Below are 21677 nucleotides of genomic sequence, written 5' to 3'. Positions count from 1 at the left end.
TATTTGTATAGATGACATTAGCTATGATGCTTTATGTTTCCAGACCGATCAGTGCAATATTCCACTTCCCATTGCTCAGGTTTACTGTAATAAAGTAGGACACTTATAAAGTAGACAATAATTATTTTTAGAGGTAGAGTGTACGAACTCACATCTAGATATCAAATGAAGCAGTAACGTGGTTACTGCTCGAGTGTCACAAGAAACGTTGGACAGATATGTCTTCAGGGATATGAACTGAATTCTTGGTGAAGGCAAAAATTGTAGAATAACTGATTCTTCTCAGTGAAGTAACGATACAACTCTCCTGGTGGTCTCAAATCACCGTATGAATCAAAGTAGTACATGGTATCCCAGTTTTTAAAACATACATACCAGAGTGAGTTCCGTATCGCTCCCCCCCCCCCCCCCCCCCCACACAACATACATACACAATATCTAAACTGACGATCCCACATTCTTTGGATTTTCGCATCGTCTTTGGTAATGTATCCCATATAAACATACTCCGAAATACTGGTATTTTGAGTTTTCTGGCCAGTATAAGCAGATATATTTTTGTAAGCGGTTATACCACAGAGATTTTTTATGTACAGCCAAGATCTTTACAGTATCGTTTTAAATATAATCCATTACCGATTTCTATGGCCTCCATTCCCATATTATGTCTCGTAGCTTCCAGTAGTTGCTCCTCTGGGTCCAATACATTATTTAGTGGCCAAGTATTGGCAGTGACTCCCATGGCTAACGAACCAATGGCTGACAGCCCAGCAGGGATTAGGATAGGAATTATTCCAACACATATCTTAGGTATTGGCAGAACCCTAGGAGTTTTAATACGTCTTTTCGTTCTTCCTTGCTGTCTGAAAGGCCTTTTGCGCCACCTACCACGAATGGTTTGCGTAATCCGTACGTATGTTTTGGCGTAGAATCCGAAAACACAATAAAAATGGGGGTTCCCATTTCAGAGTACACACTTGAACACATCCACGCAAGAAGGGTGGTTATGAGGTGCCCATTTGTAGCGCAGCTAGATGTTTCCCTTACTAATACTAACTTTTTACCTGTAACATTCTTTTTGTACGATGCATCGAGATATTTAGTTAGTTGTCTCAAGTTAAGACAAACAACCTGTACATACTCCAGACGCAGATTGTTCAGTCTCTTATTCTGAACTACAACCCCTTTGCCTTCACTACGTGCAGCTGCTAAATGCTTGTTTAACAATTAACTCTAATAAACCGGGCATTCTTTCAAGTTCCTAATCCTCAACACGTATTGAATTCTCTGTTAAACTTATTGGATCCTTACCAGATATATATGGCTTCATGCAACGACCTCATAATTTCTGTCTAAGTCAGCAACATTGTATCGGTTAATGAAGTCAGTAATAGGATATACTCCCTTATAATCATCATCATCATTTCCTTATACTTCTTTTCTCCCTTAATCCATAGTGTGTGTCAGCCCTTAACTATCATAACTTCTGTCGAACAGCATTCCGAGCTTCAATAATTTTAAGCTTTGTCAGCGTCATGCTGCCTTACATTAAGCCGTTTCTGAGGCAGCGTAATACTTATACTGTATGTACCTTGAGCCAACTGGTTATGATGCGAATCAAGTGAGTTAGGTATCACCTTGATATGTCCATGCATATCCGTTAATTACATGTTTACTTCCCCAATTTTCTTATTCTTATATATTTCACAGTGCTGTAGGCTAGCACTCAACATCTCGTCATTTCTAGTTTCCACCTTAATAAGACTTTCCAATTCCATTAATTTAGCGTTGATTGTTTCGACTTCTTTTGTCAATGTATAGACGACACATATGCTTTGGAATCTCCGAATTGGCGTGGAACACAGGTGAAAATTAGTCCCTAATCTACCTAATACTGATACAGATTCATTTTCGTACACTGTCTTTTGTGCAGAATCTCATCAAAGTTTCGTCTGTATCGCCTCTCGTTCAATTGCCTAGCTTCATCTACAACTAGAAAGCCAGCAGTCCCCAGCAATCCCCAAATATCGTATCGAATTCATTGAATGACATATCTGCTCCAACATGGGCTTAGTAAATATGCTTTAAAGTCAAATTATTCTGTTTGGAAGCATTAATAAGGTTTGCATTATCCTGGACGTTCTGCTTCAGAATGCTTGAGTGCGTCTAACTCAAATTAAACATACTGACTTGCATATGGCTAACAAAGCAGAAATATTTCTGAATTTCGTCGTAGTATTCGACTCTGACGGCATCAAATATAATTACTCTATTCGGTTTTACTTTTTCATGCAGTGGCATATCATTACTTTTCCTGAGCGTCTATAATGTTACTCCGTCAGTGTCATGTGAAATATCCTGCAATCGCTGATATTTTGTCTGAAACTGTGATTCTGAAAAAAAATATATACATTCTTGAATCGGACGCCCTCACGACGTGTTAACAGTGACAGGACAAGATTAGTCTTCCCATAACTTGAAGTCCCGATACTAAAATCATGTTTGTTATTGGGAAGCAATGATCCATTCGTCCTCTTCTTGTGATTTCCAGCATCATCATTTCCGGACCAGAAGCTTACAACAACACCATTTTGGTGAGGATGATTCATCCACCCCGTCATGGCAATAACTGTTCTTTTACATTCTACCTCCATTGATGCACAGTTAGTGTCGCAGAGAAACTATGGTTTCTTCAGATGTGAAAACTGTTCGGCAAGCTAACTCCAGCACATTACTCCAAAATGTCGCAGAGAATCGGTGGACTTCTGACTGCCATTTTTGTCAACACTCTAGCTCGCGTGGCATTCATTAAACTCATAATAGTCTGCCCCTGTAGATGAACATACTCTTTTTTGTTAAATGTATTCACTGTCCCAGGGAAGTCACCTACACAGGTTGTATGTTCAACCAGTATCACCAGCAGAGAGTGAACGTTTCCATGGAGCAAGACGGTAATCTGAATTGACACATGGAATAGTCAACACCATTCATCGATGGATGCTATAACTTAGACGTCAGATAACCAGGTGTTTCCAAATACTACCACTGGAATGAAATCCGGAGTCTATATACTACGGACACTGATATCCTTACAACCACTGGTGTTCAGACAATAGGTTTCATTGATCAGTCCTATATTCACATCAGGTAGCTGTTGCAGGAATGACTTCGCCTCGCCTGCAAGGAAACACAAAGCACTTAACCCCTTTTTAAGAAAGAGTCTCCAGTCCTTCCGATCTGATCACGTAAGCGTAGAAAAGATGTGGAATGATTTCAAAGAGATAGTATCGACGGCAGTTGAGAGATACATACCACATAAATTAATAAGTGGTGGCACTGATCCCCCTTGGTACACAAAACGGGTCAGATCGTTGTTGCAGAAGAAACAAAAAAAGCATGCCAAATTTAAAAGAACGCAAAATCCCCAAGACTGGCAAAGTTTTACAGAAGTTCGAAGTATAGCACGTACTTCAATGCGATATGCTTTTAATAATTTCCATAACGAAACTCTGTCTCGAAGTCTGGCAGAATAGCCAAAGAGACTCTGATCATACATAAAGCACACTAGTGCCAAGACTCAATCAATATCCTCACTGCGCGATAACAACTGTAAAGACTCAGTGCCCTAAAGCAAAGTTATTAAACACGGCTTTCCGAAACTCCTTCGCAAAAGAAGACGAAGTATATATTCCTGAATTTGAAGCAAGAATAACTATCAAGATTTCAAACTTAGAAGTAGATATCCTCAGTGTAGCAAAGCAGCTTAAATCACTTATTAAAGGCAAGGCCTCCGGTCCAGATTGTATACCAGTCAGGTTCCTTTCACAGTATGTTGATACAATAGCTCCCTATTTAGCAGTTATATATAACCGCTCTATCACAGAAATTTCCGTATCTAAAGACTGGAAAATTGCTGAAGTCACACCAATTACACAACCATATCACTAACGTTGATTTGCAGTAGGGTTTTGGAACATATACTGTGTTCGAACATTATTAATTACCTCGAAGAAAACGATTTATTGACACATAATCAGCATGAATTCAGAAAACATCGTTCTTGTGAAGCACAACTGGTTCTTTACAATCATGAAGTAATGAGTGCTATCGACGTGGGATGTCAAATTGATTCCATATTTCTAGATTTCCAGAAAGCTTTCGGCACCGTTCCTCACAAGCGTCTTTTTTTATGGAATATCGCCTCAGTTCTGCGACTGGATTCGTGATTTCCTCGCAGAAAGGTCACAGTTCGCAGTAACAGACGGAAAGTCATCGAGCAAAACAGAAGTAATATCCGGCGTTCCCCAAGGAAGTGTTACAGGCGCTCTAGTGTTCCTCATCTGCATTAACGGCATAGGAGACAATCAGAGTAGCCCTATTACTTTGTTTGCAGATGATGCTGTCATTTACCGTCTTGTAAAGTTATCAGATGACCAAAACGAATTGCAAAATGATTTAGATAAGATATCTGTATGGTACTAAAAGTGGCAATTGACCCTGAATAAGGAAAATTGTGAAGTTATTCACATGAGTACTAAAAGAAACCTTCTAAATTTCGATTACGTGGTAAGTCACACAAATCTTAAGGCTATAAGTTGGAACGATCGCATAGATAAGACTGCGACTGCGATTCATTGACAGAACACTTATAAGGTGCAACAGGTCTACTAAAGAGACCACTTACACTTAATTACACTCTTGCCCTCCCTATTCTGGAGTATTGCTGTGCGGTGTGGGATCCGCATCAGGTGGGACTGACGGATGACATCGAAAAAATTAAAAAAAGGGCTGCTCGTTTTGTTCTCGGAAACAAAGTGATAGTGCCACAGACATGATACGTGAATTGGAGTGGCAATCATTAAAACAAAGGCGTTTTTCATTGCGGCGGGATCTTCTCATGAAATTTCAATTACGTGGTTCATTGAACCATCTGTCAGGCACTTCATTTTGAATGGCATAGTAATCACGTAGATGTAGATTATAAGTTGAGCAAATTTACTTTTCTGTCGCCTACATTTTCATCGTTCATGCTTACACTACCGCAGAGCATTGAGTGTTGACCTACTTCTCCACATCCTTACTTATTACGGTTCTCTTACAAGTGAGTGAAAATAAAGTGTACTTTTCACAACAATTCATCATGTCTATTATTATCATCTTTCGTAGTAAATTTACATCATGAAATATCTTGTGAAGATGGTACCACCACAGCTACAGAATTTACTGGAACCAAATCGGAATTTGTGCCAGACTGGGACTCGAAACGGGATTCCCCGCTTTATACGAGTGGTCGCCCTAGCCTCTTCAGCAACTCGAGCACATTTTATTGACAGACCGAAACTTTCATATGTTGTGCTCGCACAATTATGTGACTCCTCCACAGGGTGAGGGTTATTTAGTTTCGTCTTTAGGTTGCCTCAGGTTTGGCATGAAATTCATTAGCCCAGCTTCCTTATTTAACATATTATGTAAAATTCAACGCAGTGTTCCTTCAGACATGTATACATGTCTGGACAATACACTGAATTCTAAAGACACTGTTAAATGCAGACACTGCGCTAATCTACATTTACAGTTACCTTTTCCTACACTCATGCGGATAAAACATAAGGAATGGATTGTAGGCAGCATGTTGAAGTCACTGCTGCAGTTACGATGTGCTTCACATCACACTGCGTGGCTGATAAGCGCCTCAGAGCAAGAAGAGCGGCACCATGCTCGACGCGGCGCATTTAACGTTTAAAAACCTGCAAGTATGTGTGATCGATTGTAAGATGTATTTATCTACAATATTCCTCCTGATTGCTGTGAGCAAAGGTAATTTTCCAGGAATCATACACATTTATTTTAGTTATAGTTATTTATTAGACTACTGGCCATTAAAATTGCTACACCACGAAGATGAAGTGCTACAGACGCGAAATTTAACCTACAGGAACAAGATGCTGTGATATGCAAATGGTTAGCTTTTCAGAGCATTCACACAAGGTTGGCGCCGGTGGCGACACCTACAACGTGCTGACATGAAGAAAGTTTCCAACCGATTTCTCATACACAAACAGCAGTTGACCGGCGTTGCCTGGTGAAACGTTGTTGCAGTACCTCGTGTAAGGAGGAGAAATGCGTGCCATCATGTTTCCGACTTTGATAAAGGTCGGATTGTAGCCTATCGCGATTGCGGTTTATCGTATCGCTACATTGCTGCTAACGTTGGTCGAGAGCCAGTGACTGTTAGCAGAATATGGAATCGGTCGGTTCAGGAGGGTAATACGGAACGCCGTGCTGGATCCCAACGGCCTCATATCACTAGTAGTTGAGACGACAGGCATCTTATCCGCATGGCTGCACGGATCGTGCAGCCACGTCTCGATCCCTGAGTCAACAGATGGGGACGTTTGCAAGACAACAACCATCTGCACGAACAGTTCGACGACGTCTGCAGCAGCATGGGCTATCAGCTCGGAGACAATGCCTGCAGTTACCCTTGACGGTGCATCACAGACAGCAGCGCCTGCGATGGTGTACTCAACGACGAACCTGGGAGCACGAATGACAAAACGTCATTTTTCGGATGAAACCAGGTTCTGTTTACAGCATCATGATGGTGTTTGGCGACATCGCGGTGAACGCACATTGGAAGCGTGTATTCGTCATCGCCATACTGGTGTATCACCCGGCGTGATGGTATGGGGTGCCGTTGGTTACACGTCTCGATCACCTCTTGTTCGCACTGTCAGCACTTTGAACAGTGGACGTTAAATTTCAGATGTGTTACGACCCGTGGTTCTACCCTTCATTCGATCCCTGCGAAACCCTACATTTCAGCAGGATAATGCACGACCGCATGTTACAGGTCCTGTACGGACCTTTCTGGATACAGAAAATGTTCGACTGCTGCCCTGGCCACCACATTCTCCAGATCTCTCACCAACTGAAAACGTCTGGTCAATGGTGGCCGAGCAACTGGCTCGTCACAATACGCCAGTCACTACTCTTGATGAACTGTGGTATCGTGCTGAAGCTGTACCTGTACACGCCATCCAAGCTCTGTTTGACTCAATGCCCAGGCGTATCAAGGCCGTTTTACGGCCAGAGGTGGCTGTTCTGGGTACTGATTTCTCAGGATCTATGCACCCAAATTGCGTGAAAATGTAATCACATGTCAGTTCTAGTGTAACATATTTGTCCAATGAATACCCGTTTATCATCTGCATTTCTTCTTGGTGAAGCAATTTTAATGGCCAGTAGTGTATATAACTGTCGAAAGTATCCTCATTACTATTTTTAGGATACCATAACAGCAAGATGCTTCAATCACATCCTCAACATTGCAAAAAGAACTCACCTGCACATATAGATCAACAATCCCATTATGTGATTGTATGGGAAAAATGAGTAAATACAGAGAATTGAATTTATAGCAGTTTTATGTTGGCATCTTCCTTTCTTCAAATACTTACAGCCGACGTCTTCGACACTAGTTGTCATTGTCAAGCGCAAATGCAGCGAAAGAGAGCAATGCATTGATATTTAAAACCTACAGGCTGCTGTAGCTGCTTCTGTCAACTTCTTCGCTGGTCATGAGTACTCTGTAGTATGTGCGTGCACGTGTCATGTTGTACGTGCGAACTATAGCACGAAAAGCACGAACATAATAGTAACAGACGAGTGCTACATTTGGGACTCTGTCTGCTGCAAAATTCGCAAACATAATGATCCAAGTAAACATGTGAACTACATTTCCCTCTTGCTCCCACAAAAGCTGGAATGCAGCAACTGTGCCATCGGAGGCGGCAGCGAGGGGTGATGCTTCATGCTGGACAGCATATGGCAACACATTTGAAATTAAGAAATTGCACGTCACTGGCTGCCGGGTATGGACGCGGGGAACAGGTTGGTTCAAATGGTTCAAATGGCTCTGAGCACTATGCGACTTAACTTCGGAGGTCATCAGTCGCCTAGAACTTAGAACTAATTAAACCTAACTAACCTAAAGACATCACACACATCCATGCCCGAGGCAGGACCGTAGCGGTCGCTCGGCTCCAGACTGCAGCGCCTAGAACCGCACGGCCACTCTGGCCGGCGGGGAACAGGTCCCTCCGACTCACCCTCCATGCCCTCGGCACGTGGCCCAGGGAGGTTCCCGGTATGCCTTGGAGAAAACGAAGTGCTGATGATGGAACGACACGTGCAATTGTCCCAGCGATAATACCACACCAAAGGTCATTTGATGGTTGGTTCTTACAGTCTCTCTGCCATGACTAGCGAAATGCTGGCTCTACATAAAAGTAGCTCTCCGGAGTCTTAATCACTCATTTCTGCCACACATGACCCAAACTTGAACTGTAGCAAACAGCTCCATTCAGTGTGTCCACGTTTCTTAAATGTTCCACTCAACTGTTTTGTTCAGTATGGTGTCATTTTATAAGTGGGGATATGTATTATCCCCATTCTCAAACCGGGTATGCAAATGACCATCTTGTCTTGAGTCTAATAGGATCAGAAAAGTAAAGACAGTTGCTACAGTTGGCTACGACTAGTCCCGTGAGTATACAGAGTACAGCGCTTAAATCCGGACAAATTTCAATCTGAATTTTCCGCCATATCGTAATTCCTCTTGTGGTCGCGATTAGCGTTCATGAAAGCCATAGGCATCTAGTAAATAGTCAGAACCTCTAAATGGTCCAGATATTAAGTATAAGCTGTGATTATCGAAAGTCTTCGCCCTGGGCCTTCGCTCACTGAAATAACTCTATTCTCTGGGAACCCGAGATCAACTGTTTACGTTGTTGTGGCCAAGTATAATGCTTCGGAGAAGTCTGCGAAATGTTCTTCTAACCCGGCGAGGAAACTTCATTCGAGGAAACACGTGTCATGAGCTGCGGCAGTCGTCGAAAAGGCTCAGGCACAGATTTCGGAGGACCCCGGGCAATCGCTGAGGAAATCGACGTCAATATTGAATGTCAGGGAGTGAACAATGCGTCGGACGGCATACGAGCCATTTTGTCCGAAACCGGCTCTCGGATAACATTGACTTGTTCTGGTCAAAGGCGTTCTGGCACCAAATAACCCGGATTTGAACCCCTCGACTACAATGTTTGGAGCGTAGTCGAAAGAGTTACCAATAAGTACCCTAATGTCGCATCTCTACGCACCGCTATCGAAGCAGCATTCGCGAATATGGACAGCGCTGATTTAAAGAATGCGTACGATCGCTTCAAGACAAGATTGGAGGCGGTCATTGCGGCTGAAGGCGGTTACATCGAGTAACGTTACTCTTGAAAGATACCGCAACTTATATGCAAAAAGATTTCCATTTTCATTTCTATTTTGTTTTAATACATTTTCTTTTAAAAAAAAAAAGTTTCATTTGTCCGGACTTAAGTGCCACATCCTGTACTGCTGAAGTGAAAGATACATGTACAAGGGGTAGTTTGATTCTCGAATATGGCAGCACGCAGAAACGAAAGTGTTTCTTAACAGGAACTTTCAGTAATATTAATGGGCTTTCATACAGCACTCAAGTGATATCAGCCCAGGAGCTGTACGAAGCTAGCAGGCAGCGGAATGCACTGAGAAAGTGGGACTCTGCAGCAGCTGGAGTTGGCGGCGACAGCACCCTTCCTCACGGAAGGCTTGACCGATAAACTAGCGTACACCGCTCGTTTGCCGTGGTGGCTGGCAGGAACATGTAGGCGATCCAAGAACATGCTCGGCTTAGCCTCGAAGCTCAGAACCAAAAGTGCTAGCTGACGCCTACGCTGCACTAGTTTAGCCGCACATCCGTTTGCCAGTAGAATGGTTGGACCCGAAGGAATTCTGCTACTGCGTCATCTGGGAACATTTACATCTTCCCTAGCAGGGTGTATTATGACAGGAGTTAGACATCCTTGGTGTATCTGGTTGTGGAAACGCGCGTTGTGTTACGCAGTCGACCACTGGTAGTAGAAGACCATGCTGCAGGGTGCCGAGCAGAATAACGTCATTGGCTGGCCCTGCTCGTTGACATCGCCTCCCTTAAGCTCATGCTTCAATACAGTCATTTACAAAATAATAAATTATTATTGGGCAGAGTGTACAACAAATTATTTTTAGAAATATTTTATTCAACGTTCTTCTTACGTTAGTTTTGAATTATCACTATGAGGAGGTTCACATCACACGTACCATGATTTTTAGAGTAACACACAGCAAATCGATCAAGTTATTTCTACAAGCCGTCACTAGTCCTATTGGACGGAGTGTCAATGACACTCGGTTTTATTACAGTAGGAAAGGTGCAGTCTATTTGATAAAGACTTAGGTTAATGATGTGAAAGAGGATTTAGAATTTTATGCTACCACCGTTATCGTTCACTTTTCTTAATGAAACTCACTGAGTATGACTAACGAATGTTCTTGGCTAATACGATGTGCCAAATCTTGTAAGCTGTCAATGTTATGACGACGGTGTTGGTGTCTTGATAATGCTCTATTAGCACCCGTCATTACGATGAAAACTCTAGTTCATGGAAGGTGAATTTGGGGGCATGCTCTTTTACCTATTTGTAGCTAAATTCATCTGCCTACATTTGTCGTACACACTGTGTCCCATAAAATATAATTTGGTCTCACATTAAGCAACTTCTCGTCTTGCACGACAGACGTACAGCTAGCCAGTAATTTGTTTGCTACTGGTGTGCCGAGCGCGCGCATTCTCATGCCCAGAGGCGTTGCTACCATCTGAGCTTACTCATTGATAAATATGTAAAATAACCATAAAATTCCCTAAAATTTTCTTAATGGCCTCTACGGTGTAATAACAATCCACACAACATTACAAAGGCTGCATTATGTAAGTCATATCAAGTACGAAGAACCTATTTTGCTACAGTGAAAGGTAAAATTTGAAAGTTACATGAAAACAAATATGTTTTGCCTGTAGAAGATTATGTCTGTATGATACGTAGGGAAATTACTGAAAAATATCACATATTTGTTGTAGTGTTACACATAACACGCATCAGTAAGTGGATCGTAATCCTTTCGACAAAGACAAGAGGGTGCAGTTTCCTTCGATATTCAGCCTGCTGTTACTCGTATTTGCATCCTTAGCGTCCAATGAGCTGAATTTTGTCATCGAACAAAAGACCTGTATGTGCGCCTCCATCGTCGTTTGTTCTTATATGACCCTAATGCAGTTGTCTTATAACTCGCTTTTGTAACGAAGGCAGTCAAAAACTATTATTTGAGACTTTGCGACAATCCAGTAGAATCGGATACCTCACACTGAAACTGACTCAACTTCTGCGTACCCTTAGTAGACACTACATGACCGCTACTCATATCGATGTGAGACTAAGACAAAAATTGTTGTCTCTGTGAGCCACAATACTTGAGCAATCTCTTTTTTTGACGTGCATAGACAGGGAGAAGGCATTTTTTTTCTTCCTGTAGTAATATACAGCGTCTTTTCAGCGATTGTGGCGTTTGATCTGCAGGCCATATAGCCACAGCTACGCTGAGGAATTTTTCTCCAAGATTCCCCAGAGAAAAATGCTGTCAAGAATACGTCTGGATATCTGGATTAATTATGTAGCTATACGATCAGTGTTTTGAATTATTCATTATGATGAGATATTGAAAACCGAAGATGCTGTTTGACCTGTTCACTATTATTTTAATGTTTCCTGTGTTAATCAGGGTGCAAATCCGTACTATTTTACACAATTAATAAGTAACCAAACATATTTCCAATATAATTGTAAACCCATGCTAAGGTAATTAAAAATTCTTTGTATTTCCCTAAGTATATCGGTTGTAACTGCCGCTCTCGGCCATGTAGTAGAACTATTGACGTTGTTCATATACTGTGCTCTGGTGTGTTGCAAAGATAAACCTCGCAAAAATAAACTTAAACTGAGGATATTGTCTTTGAAACACTACTCGACTTCATTTACATCAAGAATATCTGACAAGAGACGGTTAGTTCAAACGACTAACAGTATAACTGAGGCAATTTAAGAAAAAATGAGAACTCGATAAAGAAGATGCAATATACGTTGAATACTGTTACCTTTCGAAACTTTTTTTTGTTACAGTTCTTCTTTGACGTTCTCGCTGGAAAAATAAAACAATTACTCCACAGATTAATTAATTCTGACTTTGACTATGTCTAGTAAAGAAACTATGTACATGGGGTGTAATACTGCCATTTAGAGTAATTTCAGTTGATCTATCTCACAATAACATTTCTTGCGGACTATATAGACAAAGATTTAAATAATTACACGATTTATATTTGAATGAATCTTTTGCGTGTGAAAGTAATTAATTAATATATGCCACGTAATTTTACTCTCTAAAATAAGTATGTTTGACTCTTCATCGTAGGCAAACATCCATGTAAAATATATTCACTACTGTACATTCCTTGCAATTTCATCACGCTTATCCATCTCTCCACTCAATGTAATTGCATTACCATATATATATATATATATATATATATATATATATATATATATATATATATATATATATATATATAGTGGTTTAGCTATAAAAAAGCCATCAAACACACATCGCCGGAAATGTGTTCCAAACAAGGTAAAGGTACATGAAGATGTAGATAAAAGATCGAAGGCACACATGAGAACACACTAAGCAATTGAGAATGTTCTGTTCTACTAGTGTTTTATCCCCATGCTTAAAAACGTAGCGAGTTGGAGCACCATCTTGTAATAGGGAAATTAGCCTTGGTACGACCAAAAGCACGTATTCTTGCGGAGGAGGCAGGATCACACACAAAAGATGTGCCTCGCCAGTGAGGCGCTGTGGAAGGATGATAGTCCCACGAGGCAGTCACCAATAATCCATGCTCATTCATTAATACTAAACCCTTGTTGATAAATCGCTACCATCATACTCTCCATTCCCTACAAGTGAGTGTTCAGTAGGTTGATGATTACTCCCTTCGTATAGGTAGCCTCATCTGTGAATAAGATGGAAAGCACGTTGGCGTCCTGTGCGACGAACCATTGACGCAACCATCGCCACTGAGATAATTCCGTAGGTAATAAGGCCTGTACATGAGGTAAGTAAGGATTGTGGCCTTTGTCGTATAGAATGTTCAACACTACCCCAAGCTGGCGGCTCACTTGCCTGTAGTTGATACCGGGGACGCTATCAAAAATGTTTTATCTCCACCTTCAAGTGGGTGTATTTTCCTTGGAACGCATTTCCGGTCATATGGCCATAAGACCCGTTTGCTCCTTATCATCTCACGGATCGTTTCCCCATTTAACATAAACACCCTGTGCAGTGTAGTACGAGTCTCACACTAATTTCGCTATTTAATTATACCACTGCCTCACCATTTAGAGAATGTGTCACTGTTTCAGTACTTTTAATCTCGTAAACAATAATAGGATTTACGAAATTTTTTGTTTGTGTACGCCGAAAACGGATTTTCTTTTTCAGTTTTCACCTGTATTGTTGTTTGAGCACGACGATGTCAGTAAAAAACTATATGATGATCAGCTGTTTGCTGTATGTTTCCACTCTAAAGAGTTTGTGTTACTTTCGATATTTCACCTACCTTTACCACAGAACCTCTCTTCGATCACTTTCAACATAAAACTATCTCTAGTACCCAGAAAGACGCTCCTTTTAAGTGGAAGTAGACATCATTTGTTAATATGAATTGCTGTTGGTGAAAAGAGATCGAGAAGCTAGTCCTTCGTGGTTAAGATGTATGTCTTGTTCTTCTAGCGCCGTTGGGCAACCAGATTTGTCGAGTCCAGAAGTCAGCAACCTCGATCTATTGGACACGAACATAAGAGGTCAGGCAACACTTTCAGCTAGCCTTCATCTGCACTGTATTTCGTTTATAAACACCAAAGCTGCAGTTTCAAGCGCCACATAATGTTAAATTCTTAACGGCTTTTCTAGTTACATGGAATGTATTTTAGCGTATGTACAAATTATGTTTCAGACCGAGTATTGCTATTATTTGCAGCTTCAGTTGTCTATTGATTAATCTGAACACTAATAAAAATAATGATTTACATGCTTTGCTTTTCATTCAAGTGGCGGTGCAGCGATCTATTACTAGGCTTTTCTCTCACTAAAGCAAGGAAAGTGAAACGGGATGCATGGCTAACGACTATCATTTCGCCACACAAAAAAATAAATGTTCCCAGTGAAGGACTAACACGTCTTGCAAGATAATGTTTTTTTTTTTCTACTCAAGTAAAAGATGCACGTTGATCTAGGTATTCTATAAATTTTTCTCAAAATATTTACTGTGACAGATATTTCATTGAATTAAATACTCTTAATTATTATCAACTGCTCAAATGAAACATATTAAGGAAGTTGCAACCACCAAATGACGGAGAGTTTTGTAAGAGCCCTAAATGGTTCCCATGTCGTCAATGTAAGGTGATGAGTAGTCTTTTCAGTCAGTTTTTATGTTGGTACGTGACAGTTGCAGTTTTATTCGAAAACACCAGTGGTAGGTAAGTACAGCTTTCATAACACGTTAGGCATCTGTCTGAATACCTTAGAAAATGCAGCGAAACTCTCAAAACAGATATTTTGCTATTAGTATTTTACACATACATTACTGCTTGGCAAATATCAAAGGTATTTATCAGAATTTTCATTCCGTTCTTTCCTTTCTCTTACAGTTTAAAGCAATTTTAAGCTGCCTTCTTTATTTATTTACTTGTGCTTGCAAGCAAATTCGCGCCAGCAGTAACACATTAATACGAGAAGCAACATCACACGACGCAATGGGCATGCTGTATTCTTGATACAAAATTCATGATGCATGCTACACTTCTCAAACTGTAGGATTACAGATTCATGTGCATGTACTTTTAGAATGTAGAATGACATATGGAATTTATTGAGAATGGTATATCAAATTGTTCATAAAATATCTGATCTCACGTACCTACGACTTTGTTATCGTTCAGAGCCAGTTTCATCTGCTTTATACTTCTGCAGTAGTTATTCCGTAGTGTTCCCTTAACACTATAAATAGACAATACATAAAACAAGTACATTTTACATGGAAATAAATCGTTAATCGTAATTTTGCACGAGAGGTACTGGCAGTGTATTTCTGTAGTGAGAATCATAAGTTCATCATACAGTTTTCGTTTTCATCCGTAAGACCATTAGGTAGAAATAGAAATAGCATCTACAGACTCCTGAAACGTTGTTAAGTATTTGACTTACGACATTAACATTACAGAATAGTTTCGCCAATGTTCCAAATAGTACAAAAATAGCTGTAGTTCGCTACTTGTGTGGGAAGGTACAGCAATATGTCATAGAGATTTTAAATACATCTCACGAATTCTGGAAACCTACAGACCAATTATCAACTATTACTTTACAATGAATACACGTCGTCTTTGTGTAGTTGAGAGCTTTGTTCAAAAATTTGTGTGAAATCTTATGGGACTTAACTGCTAAGGTCATCAGTCCCTAAGCTTACACACTACTTAACCTAAATTATCCTAAGGACAAACACACACACCCATGCCCGAGGGAGGACTCGAACCTCCGCCGGGATCAGCCGCACAGTCCATGACTGCAGCGCCTGAGACCGCTCGGCTAAACCCGCGCGGCGAGAGCTTTGTGGTAGTGTTCGTGCTAGTAGGACGAGCTTATATTCGTGTTGGTAGGAGGTGCTTATACACGTGTGACTTGTTGTTAGAATGTAATGAGGCAATGGAAAGTAATTGTCGTCACATATTTATAAGTCCGTCCTTTTGAGTCGCGACAATGCACGTTTCAGCCAAAGCAATTAATTTAGCTGTCAAAACACTGTCGTCTCCCTAGTGGTTTTCAAATCCTACATATAATGTCGTTCCTTGTGAAACCTCAAGGTGTCACCGACTGGTTAGCACCATATGTGAAAAATTTATAGAGCGACGTAAAATGAAAGTTGCCTTGAACCTATACTGTTAACGCATTAGCTAAGTAACCTAAGCTAAGTAACTAATATTAGTAACCTCAATAAAACAACATACAAGCCGTTTGGAGGTGTTTTAGGCAGCGAGCAAGTGATGGCAGCCGGTCATTTGGCCCTCCTTCACTGACCAAAGTCATGGCAGTGAAGTGACGTGTATGGGCTATACGGTTGTATACAGTCTGCGAATTAACATAGGGTGTCTACATTGAGATGTGGCAGAAGGATCAACTGCGTTTGGCCGTGCCCACGGCCTCACCGTTAATGAGATTGTGACTTCGATTACAAGTAACATTGTGTGCACTGGTTTAAACTTCAAATGACACGGCGCAAAGGTTTGTGTCGGACAGGAATTCAAACCCATCACCTAATCCGATTGTTAACTAAGCAAAATCTATTGTTAGAAATCGTAATTCTTCACCAATAGCGAGATGACGAGAAGAAAAAGATTTTCCTTACCGGGATTCGGACCCAACACATATCGTCGTTGATTTCCAGTCACGAATAGAAGTGAAACAACGGTTTATTTCAAGAGTAGCAACATGTGCACATGCCTGAACAGCTAATAAACCGACGTAGGGTTCTGTGCTGACTGGGAGTCAAGCCCTGCATCGTTGTTGACTACGCACGAAGAGACTTTGACTATCGAATTCTTTTTCACCAGTAACTAAGAGTGGCATGTTTGAATATGAAATGATATGACGAAACGTTCTGTGTCTGACTGGGAGACGAAACCGGTACAATCATTATTGCTGAGAATATGCGGAAAAGTGTTAGGAACCATAGCGATATGGCACCTGTAGTTTGGTGTACACTAGTTACAACTTGAAATGACACGGTGGAAACTTTTGTGCCATACCAAGATTTTAATAGAGACACGAGCTCTTCGTGGAGACTTTGAGGAGTTGAGAATCTTAGGGAAACGATGGAACATCGTCTTAAAGGGGTCAAACCCAACGAAAGGAAGGCTCTGAGTGTGAGTCCCAGACCAGATCCAATATTTTCAACATCTCAAAGTTTCGATACAATAAGAAATAAGTGTCCTGTGGTCTGACATGGTGCTTGGGTTATTAACAAAAAATCTCTCGCCCAAGAAAGCAAATTGGTGACGGTGTATCTATGTGGAGTGACTTTTGCTTCTGTCATGACCCAACCTACACCGACTCTCCTAAATTCGTTAGCGAAGGGGCCTAATTTCTAATTCGATGTGAAACAACGGCGCAACCAGAAATTGTTCAATTTGCGTTACCAGAGGCAAAGAGGGCCCGTTTCTGCTTGTTAAAAATGGTTGCCTGAGGTGTGAATCGATCCCAAACCTTACGCATACGAAAATAGACTCACTTCAACAGACCAGAAACATACACAGAGTAGTTGTTCATAATTGTGTCGTAAAGAAGGACAATCTACACTGAAAGGAAGTTCTAAAGGTTAATGACAACCTGTTCAAAACATTTATTTCCTTGTAGGTACGTATCGATATTCATTTCTACCCAGCGCTTGTGACTCGATTTTGAAATCTCTGCAATAAAATTACATAACAGCTAACTGCAAGAAGTTTCAACGTATTAGACTGCAAAAATATCTGCAGGATGCATGGCTTTCCATTTGAAATTCGGTGCTGATCCAAGTACTTTTGGTCTGGGCACAAAAATTTCACAGTGTAAACGCAAAGACCAGATATCTTCACGTTTTCAACCGCATTTCGCCTCATATAATTACGTAGGTAAGGGCGTAATAATTTTTTCTCAACAACATATCATATGAAGAGCATTGATGTATTTATTTGAAAGGGCATTAGTTACCTAGAAAAGACGGACTATAATAAGACTCGCGGCCTGAGGATACGGTAAGAACTTAATTATGTTTGTGGACAGTAATAATAATAATAATAATAATAATAATAATAATTTCGTGTGGCTCAATGCCCTGGTGCCAGTCTTCCTGCTGGATACCACTTCAGTGACCTGCGTTTCTCTAGCCTATCCCAGTTATCCAATTGGGGAAAGAGAACCTTCAGATTACGCGCAATTCGAACCGTTTGTTGTTTCTGGGAACTCTTCACATCGGTGTCATGTGAAGCCTAGGTTAAAAAGAAGACTGAAAACTTGGTGATCAGATCGAGTATTGATCCCACGACGGCTCGCGTAGCAGGCACGCGTCTCAAAACATTTTTTTTTTTCGGTATCCTACCACTTTTTTACCTTTCCACTACATTTTTTACGTTTACCACTTAAAAAAAATGATTATGTACTCTGAAAGAAATATCAGGGATGGCATCACAAAATTACTTTTCAGGCTGCCTCGTCTTCACTCCAGTATATTTGCGTCGTTTTTCGCTGTTGATCTCCTTCACATTATTTACTCGGTCGTCTTCTCCATCTTTACGCTCTCCATTTCGCTGTGAGGTTCATAATTGCTTTTATAAGATGTTTGCGTATTTGGTCCTGCAATATGGGATTTGTCGAAGTCGATAGTGCTTTGCTTTCAGGTATGTCCGAAAGTCCCCAACACTACTTTCCGTATTGGAGAGAATATAATGTACTACCAGTCTTTTGAACCAATTGACGGTGTTTCTCTTTACATTAGGGTAAAGATCATATCCTGGAAATAACAGACTATTAAGTGTTATAGTGTGTTGTGGGGTACGTTGGAGAAAGTTCAAAAGGTTCTTGACCGCTTTCCGTATGTCATGCGCCTTTTCACATACAAGTTATTGTCCATTAGTATCTTGCAAGTGACTGATTGCACAGAGGGAGGAGTCTGCAGAACATATCGCATGCAGTCGTGAATTTGTGGGGAGTTTTCTATTGCCCACATAGTACCACAAGGCCCTCGCGCTGTGGGTGGTGAACACTTTTCCATATGGTGTTCCAATTAATCTCCCGGCATTTATCACCTATATCGTTCTTAACTGAGCGCCTCTATCAGATATTTGTACACTGCTCGGACTGTGGATAGCTACATTTCAGACATCCCCATGCTGATGTATCTGTATTCAGTCAAAAATTATTTGAAATGTTGGAGGTCATTTAGTATACGGTTAATGTCCATTGGTGGTTCAAGGCAGGCCTACTGTTGGGAATAGCTCACAAGATCGAGCAAGCGTGCCATATATTTTACTTAGATATGAGATAAACGTCCATCAAGGTGATCCGTTGCAGTTCTTCCAGGTATCATAGGTTATGTTGGCATAACGGGCTTTATTAAGTAAACTTTTCTATTTTTTGTTGAAACGGTTTGTCGAATATCTCGAGTGAATTTCACTCCAAGGAACTTCCTAACCGTGACCTCCTTTATCTGTCGTTGTGTGTGATCCCCTAGTTCATGCCGATATTCAGAACACTGGACTTCATCACATTCAGCTTAGCTCCGGCCGCCTTCCTATACTGCTCTACTAGGACCATCGCCGTTGGTATCTCATGATGGTTTTCAATAGAAACACCACGTCATTCGCGTAGGTGCTGCCGGTGAACTTATGACCTCGAGTCATGACTCCCTAGAGTTGTCTGATCAACGCAGTTAACAATGGCTCGATAGCTACAACAAACAGTGTCACTGAAATCGGGCGTCCTTGTCTGACGAGCTATTGATGAATATCGGCACCACTGGTCGACGGTTTGTCAGTATTGTGGACTGCGAATTTGGCAGAAGACGTGCGGTGATTGTCACGAACCGTTGTGGGAAGTTCATTGGCTGCATGGTCTTCAGTAAATACTCGCGGTTAACGCTGTTGTTATCTTTGTCAAAATCGAGATTAACTATGGGGCAGGGGATGCGACAGCCGGGCTCTGTAGTGACTATGTCACGATAACCACCGGGGTATCGTGAATGTGGTGGTCTTTACCGACACTGATTTGTTACCGGGCTGTTACTGTGTTCAGTATTGGTTTTAGACTTCCAGCTAGAATCCTAGCAGATACCTTGTAATCACTGTTTAAGAGGGTTAACGGACGGTAATGTTGTGCCAATTTCCCCACTGACGTTTTAGGAACCGGTGTAATCATGCCTTCGCTAAATCGTTTTGGGATGTTTTTGTCTGGACCGATCAATTCCTGGCATATGCAAGTTAGTTTCAGTAACATCTAAAGTTTCAATTTGCAATAGAATTCCACCGGTACACCATTTGATCTAGGTGACTTACTCTCAGGGCCATTCATCAGCTCTTCGACTACTTCCCCTTCCGTCAATTCAATCAGCAAATTAATTAGATTATGCTCGATCTTGTGAACTATTCCCAACAGTAGGCCTGCCATCGCTACCCGGTCCAGATGCGTAGCGGCGTAAGGTGTCTCAGAATACACTATGTGATCAAAAGTATCCTGACACATGGCTGAAAATGACTTACAAGTCCGTGGCGCCCTCCATCTACATCTACATCTACATCCATACTCCGCAAGCCACCTGACGGTGTGTGGCGGAGTGTACCTTGAGTACCTCTAACGGTTCTCCCATCTTTTCCAGTCTCGTATTGTTCGTGGAAAGAAAGATTGTTGGTATGCCTCTATGTGGGCTCTAATCTCTCTGATTTTATCCTCATGGTCTCTTCGTGAGATACACGTAGGAGGGAGCAATATACTGCTTGACTCCTCGGTGAAGGTATCATCTCGAAACTTCAACAAAAGCCCGTACCGAGGTACTGAGCGTCTCTCTTGCAGAGTCTTCCACTGGAGTTTATTTATCATCTCCGTAACGCTTTCGCGAATACTAAATGATCTTGTAACGAAGCGCACTGCTCTCCGTTGGATCTTCTCTATTTCTTCTATCAACCCTATCTGGTACGGATCCCACATCGGTGAGCAGTATTCGAGCAGTGGGCGAACAAGTGTACTGTAAACTGCTTCCTTTGTTTTCGGATTGCATTTCCTTACGATTCTTCCAATGAATCTCAGTCTGTCATCTGCTTTACCGACGATTAATTTTATATGGTCATTCGATTTTAAATCACTCCTAATGCCTCCATTGGTAATGCTGCGATTCAATATGGTGTTGGCCAACCCTTAGCCTTGATGACAGCTTCCCCTTTCGCAGGCATACTTTCAATCAGGTGCTGGAAGGTTTCTTGGGGAATGGCAGCCCATTCTTCACAGAGTGCTGCATTGAGGAGAGGTATCGATGTCGCTCGGTGAGGCCTGGCACGAAGTTGGCGTTCCAAAACATCCCAAAGATATTCTATAGGATTCAGGTCAGGACTCTGTGCAGGCCAGTCCATTACAGGTATGTTACTGTTGTGTAACCACTCCACCACAGGCCGTGCATTATGAACAGTGCTCCATCGTGCTCAAAGATGCAATCGCTATCCCCTAATTGCTCTTCAACAGTGGGAAGCAAGAAGGAGCTTAAAACATCAATGTAGGCCTGTGCTGTGATAGTGCCACACAACAAGGGGTGCAAGGCCCCTCTATGAAAAACACGACCACACCATAACACCACTGCCTCCGAATTTTACTGTTGGCGCTACATTCACCGCGCGTTCGCCATGCCGACACTCTGCCATCGGACCGCCACATTGAGTACCGTGATTCATCACTCCACACAACGTTGCTTCGATGTTCAATTGTCCAATGTTTACGCTCCTTACACCAAGCGAGGCGTCGTTTGGCATTTACCAGCGTGATGTGCGGCTTATGAGCTGCCTCTCGACCATGAAATCTGGAGGAGCGGTTCTAGGTGCTTTTGTCCGGAACCGCGCGACTGCTACGGTCGTAGG

At 41.6% G+C, this 21677-nt stretch overlaps 1 protein-coding gene across 1 annotated transcript in view; it reads left to right on the top strand.

Moving 5' to 3' along the window:
- LOC126184604 (WSC domain-containing protein 1-like) overlaps positions 1 to 21677 on the top strand; it is a 401052-nt gene that overhangs the window by 206715 nt on the left and 172660 nt on the right. The window contains exon 3 of the mRNA XM_049927057.1: positions 13756 to 13826. Coding sequence (XP_049783014.1) covers positions 13756 to 13826 — 71 coding nt within the window. The remainder of the gene's footprint in view (positions 1 to 13755; positions 13827 to 21677) is intronic.

The sequence above is a fragment of the Schistocerca cancellata genome, chromosome 4, assembly GCF_023864275.1.
Source record: "Schistocerca cancellata isolate TAMUIC-IGC-003103 chromosome 4, iqSchCanc2.1, whole genome shotgun sequence".
Classification (NCBI taxonomy): domain Eukaryota; kingdom Metazoa; phylum Arthropoda; class Insecta; order Orthoptera; family Acrididae; genus Schistocerca; species Schistocerca cancellata.
Note: the sequence above shows the minus strand (reverse complement) of the source record. Positions and strands in the feature narration are given on the sequence as shown.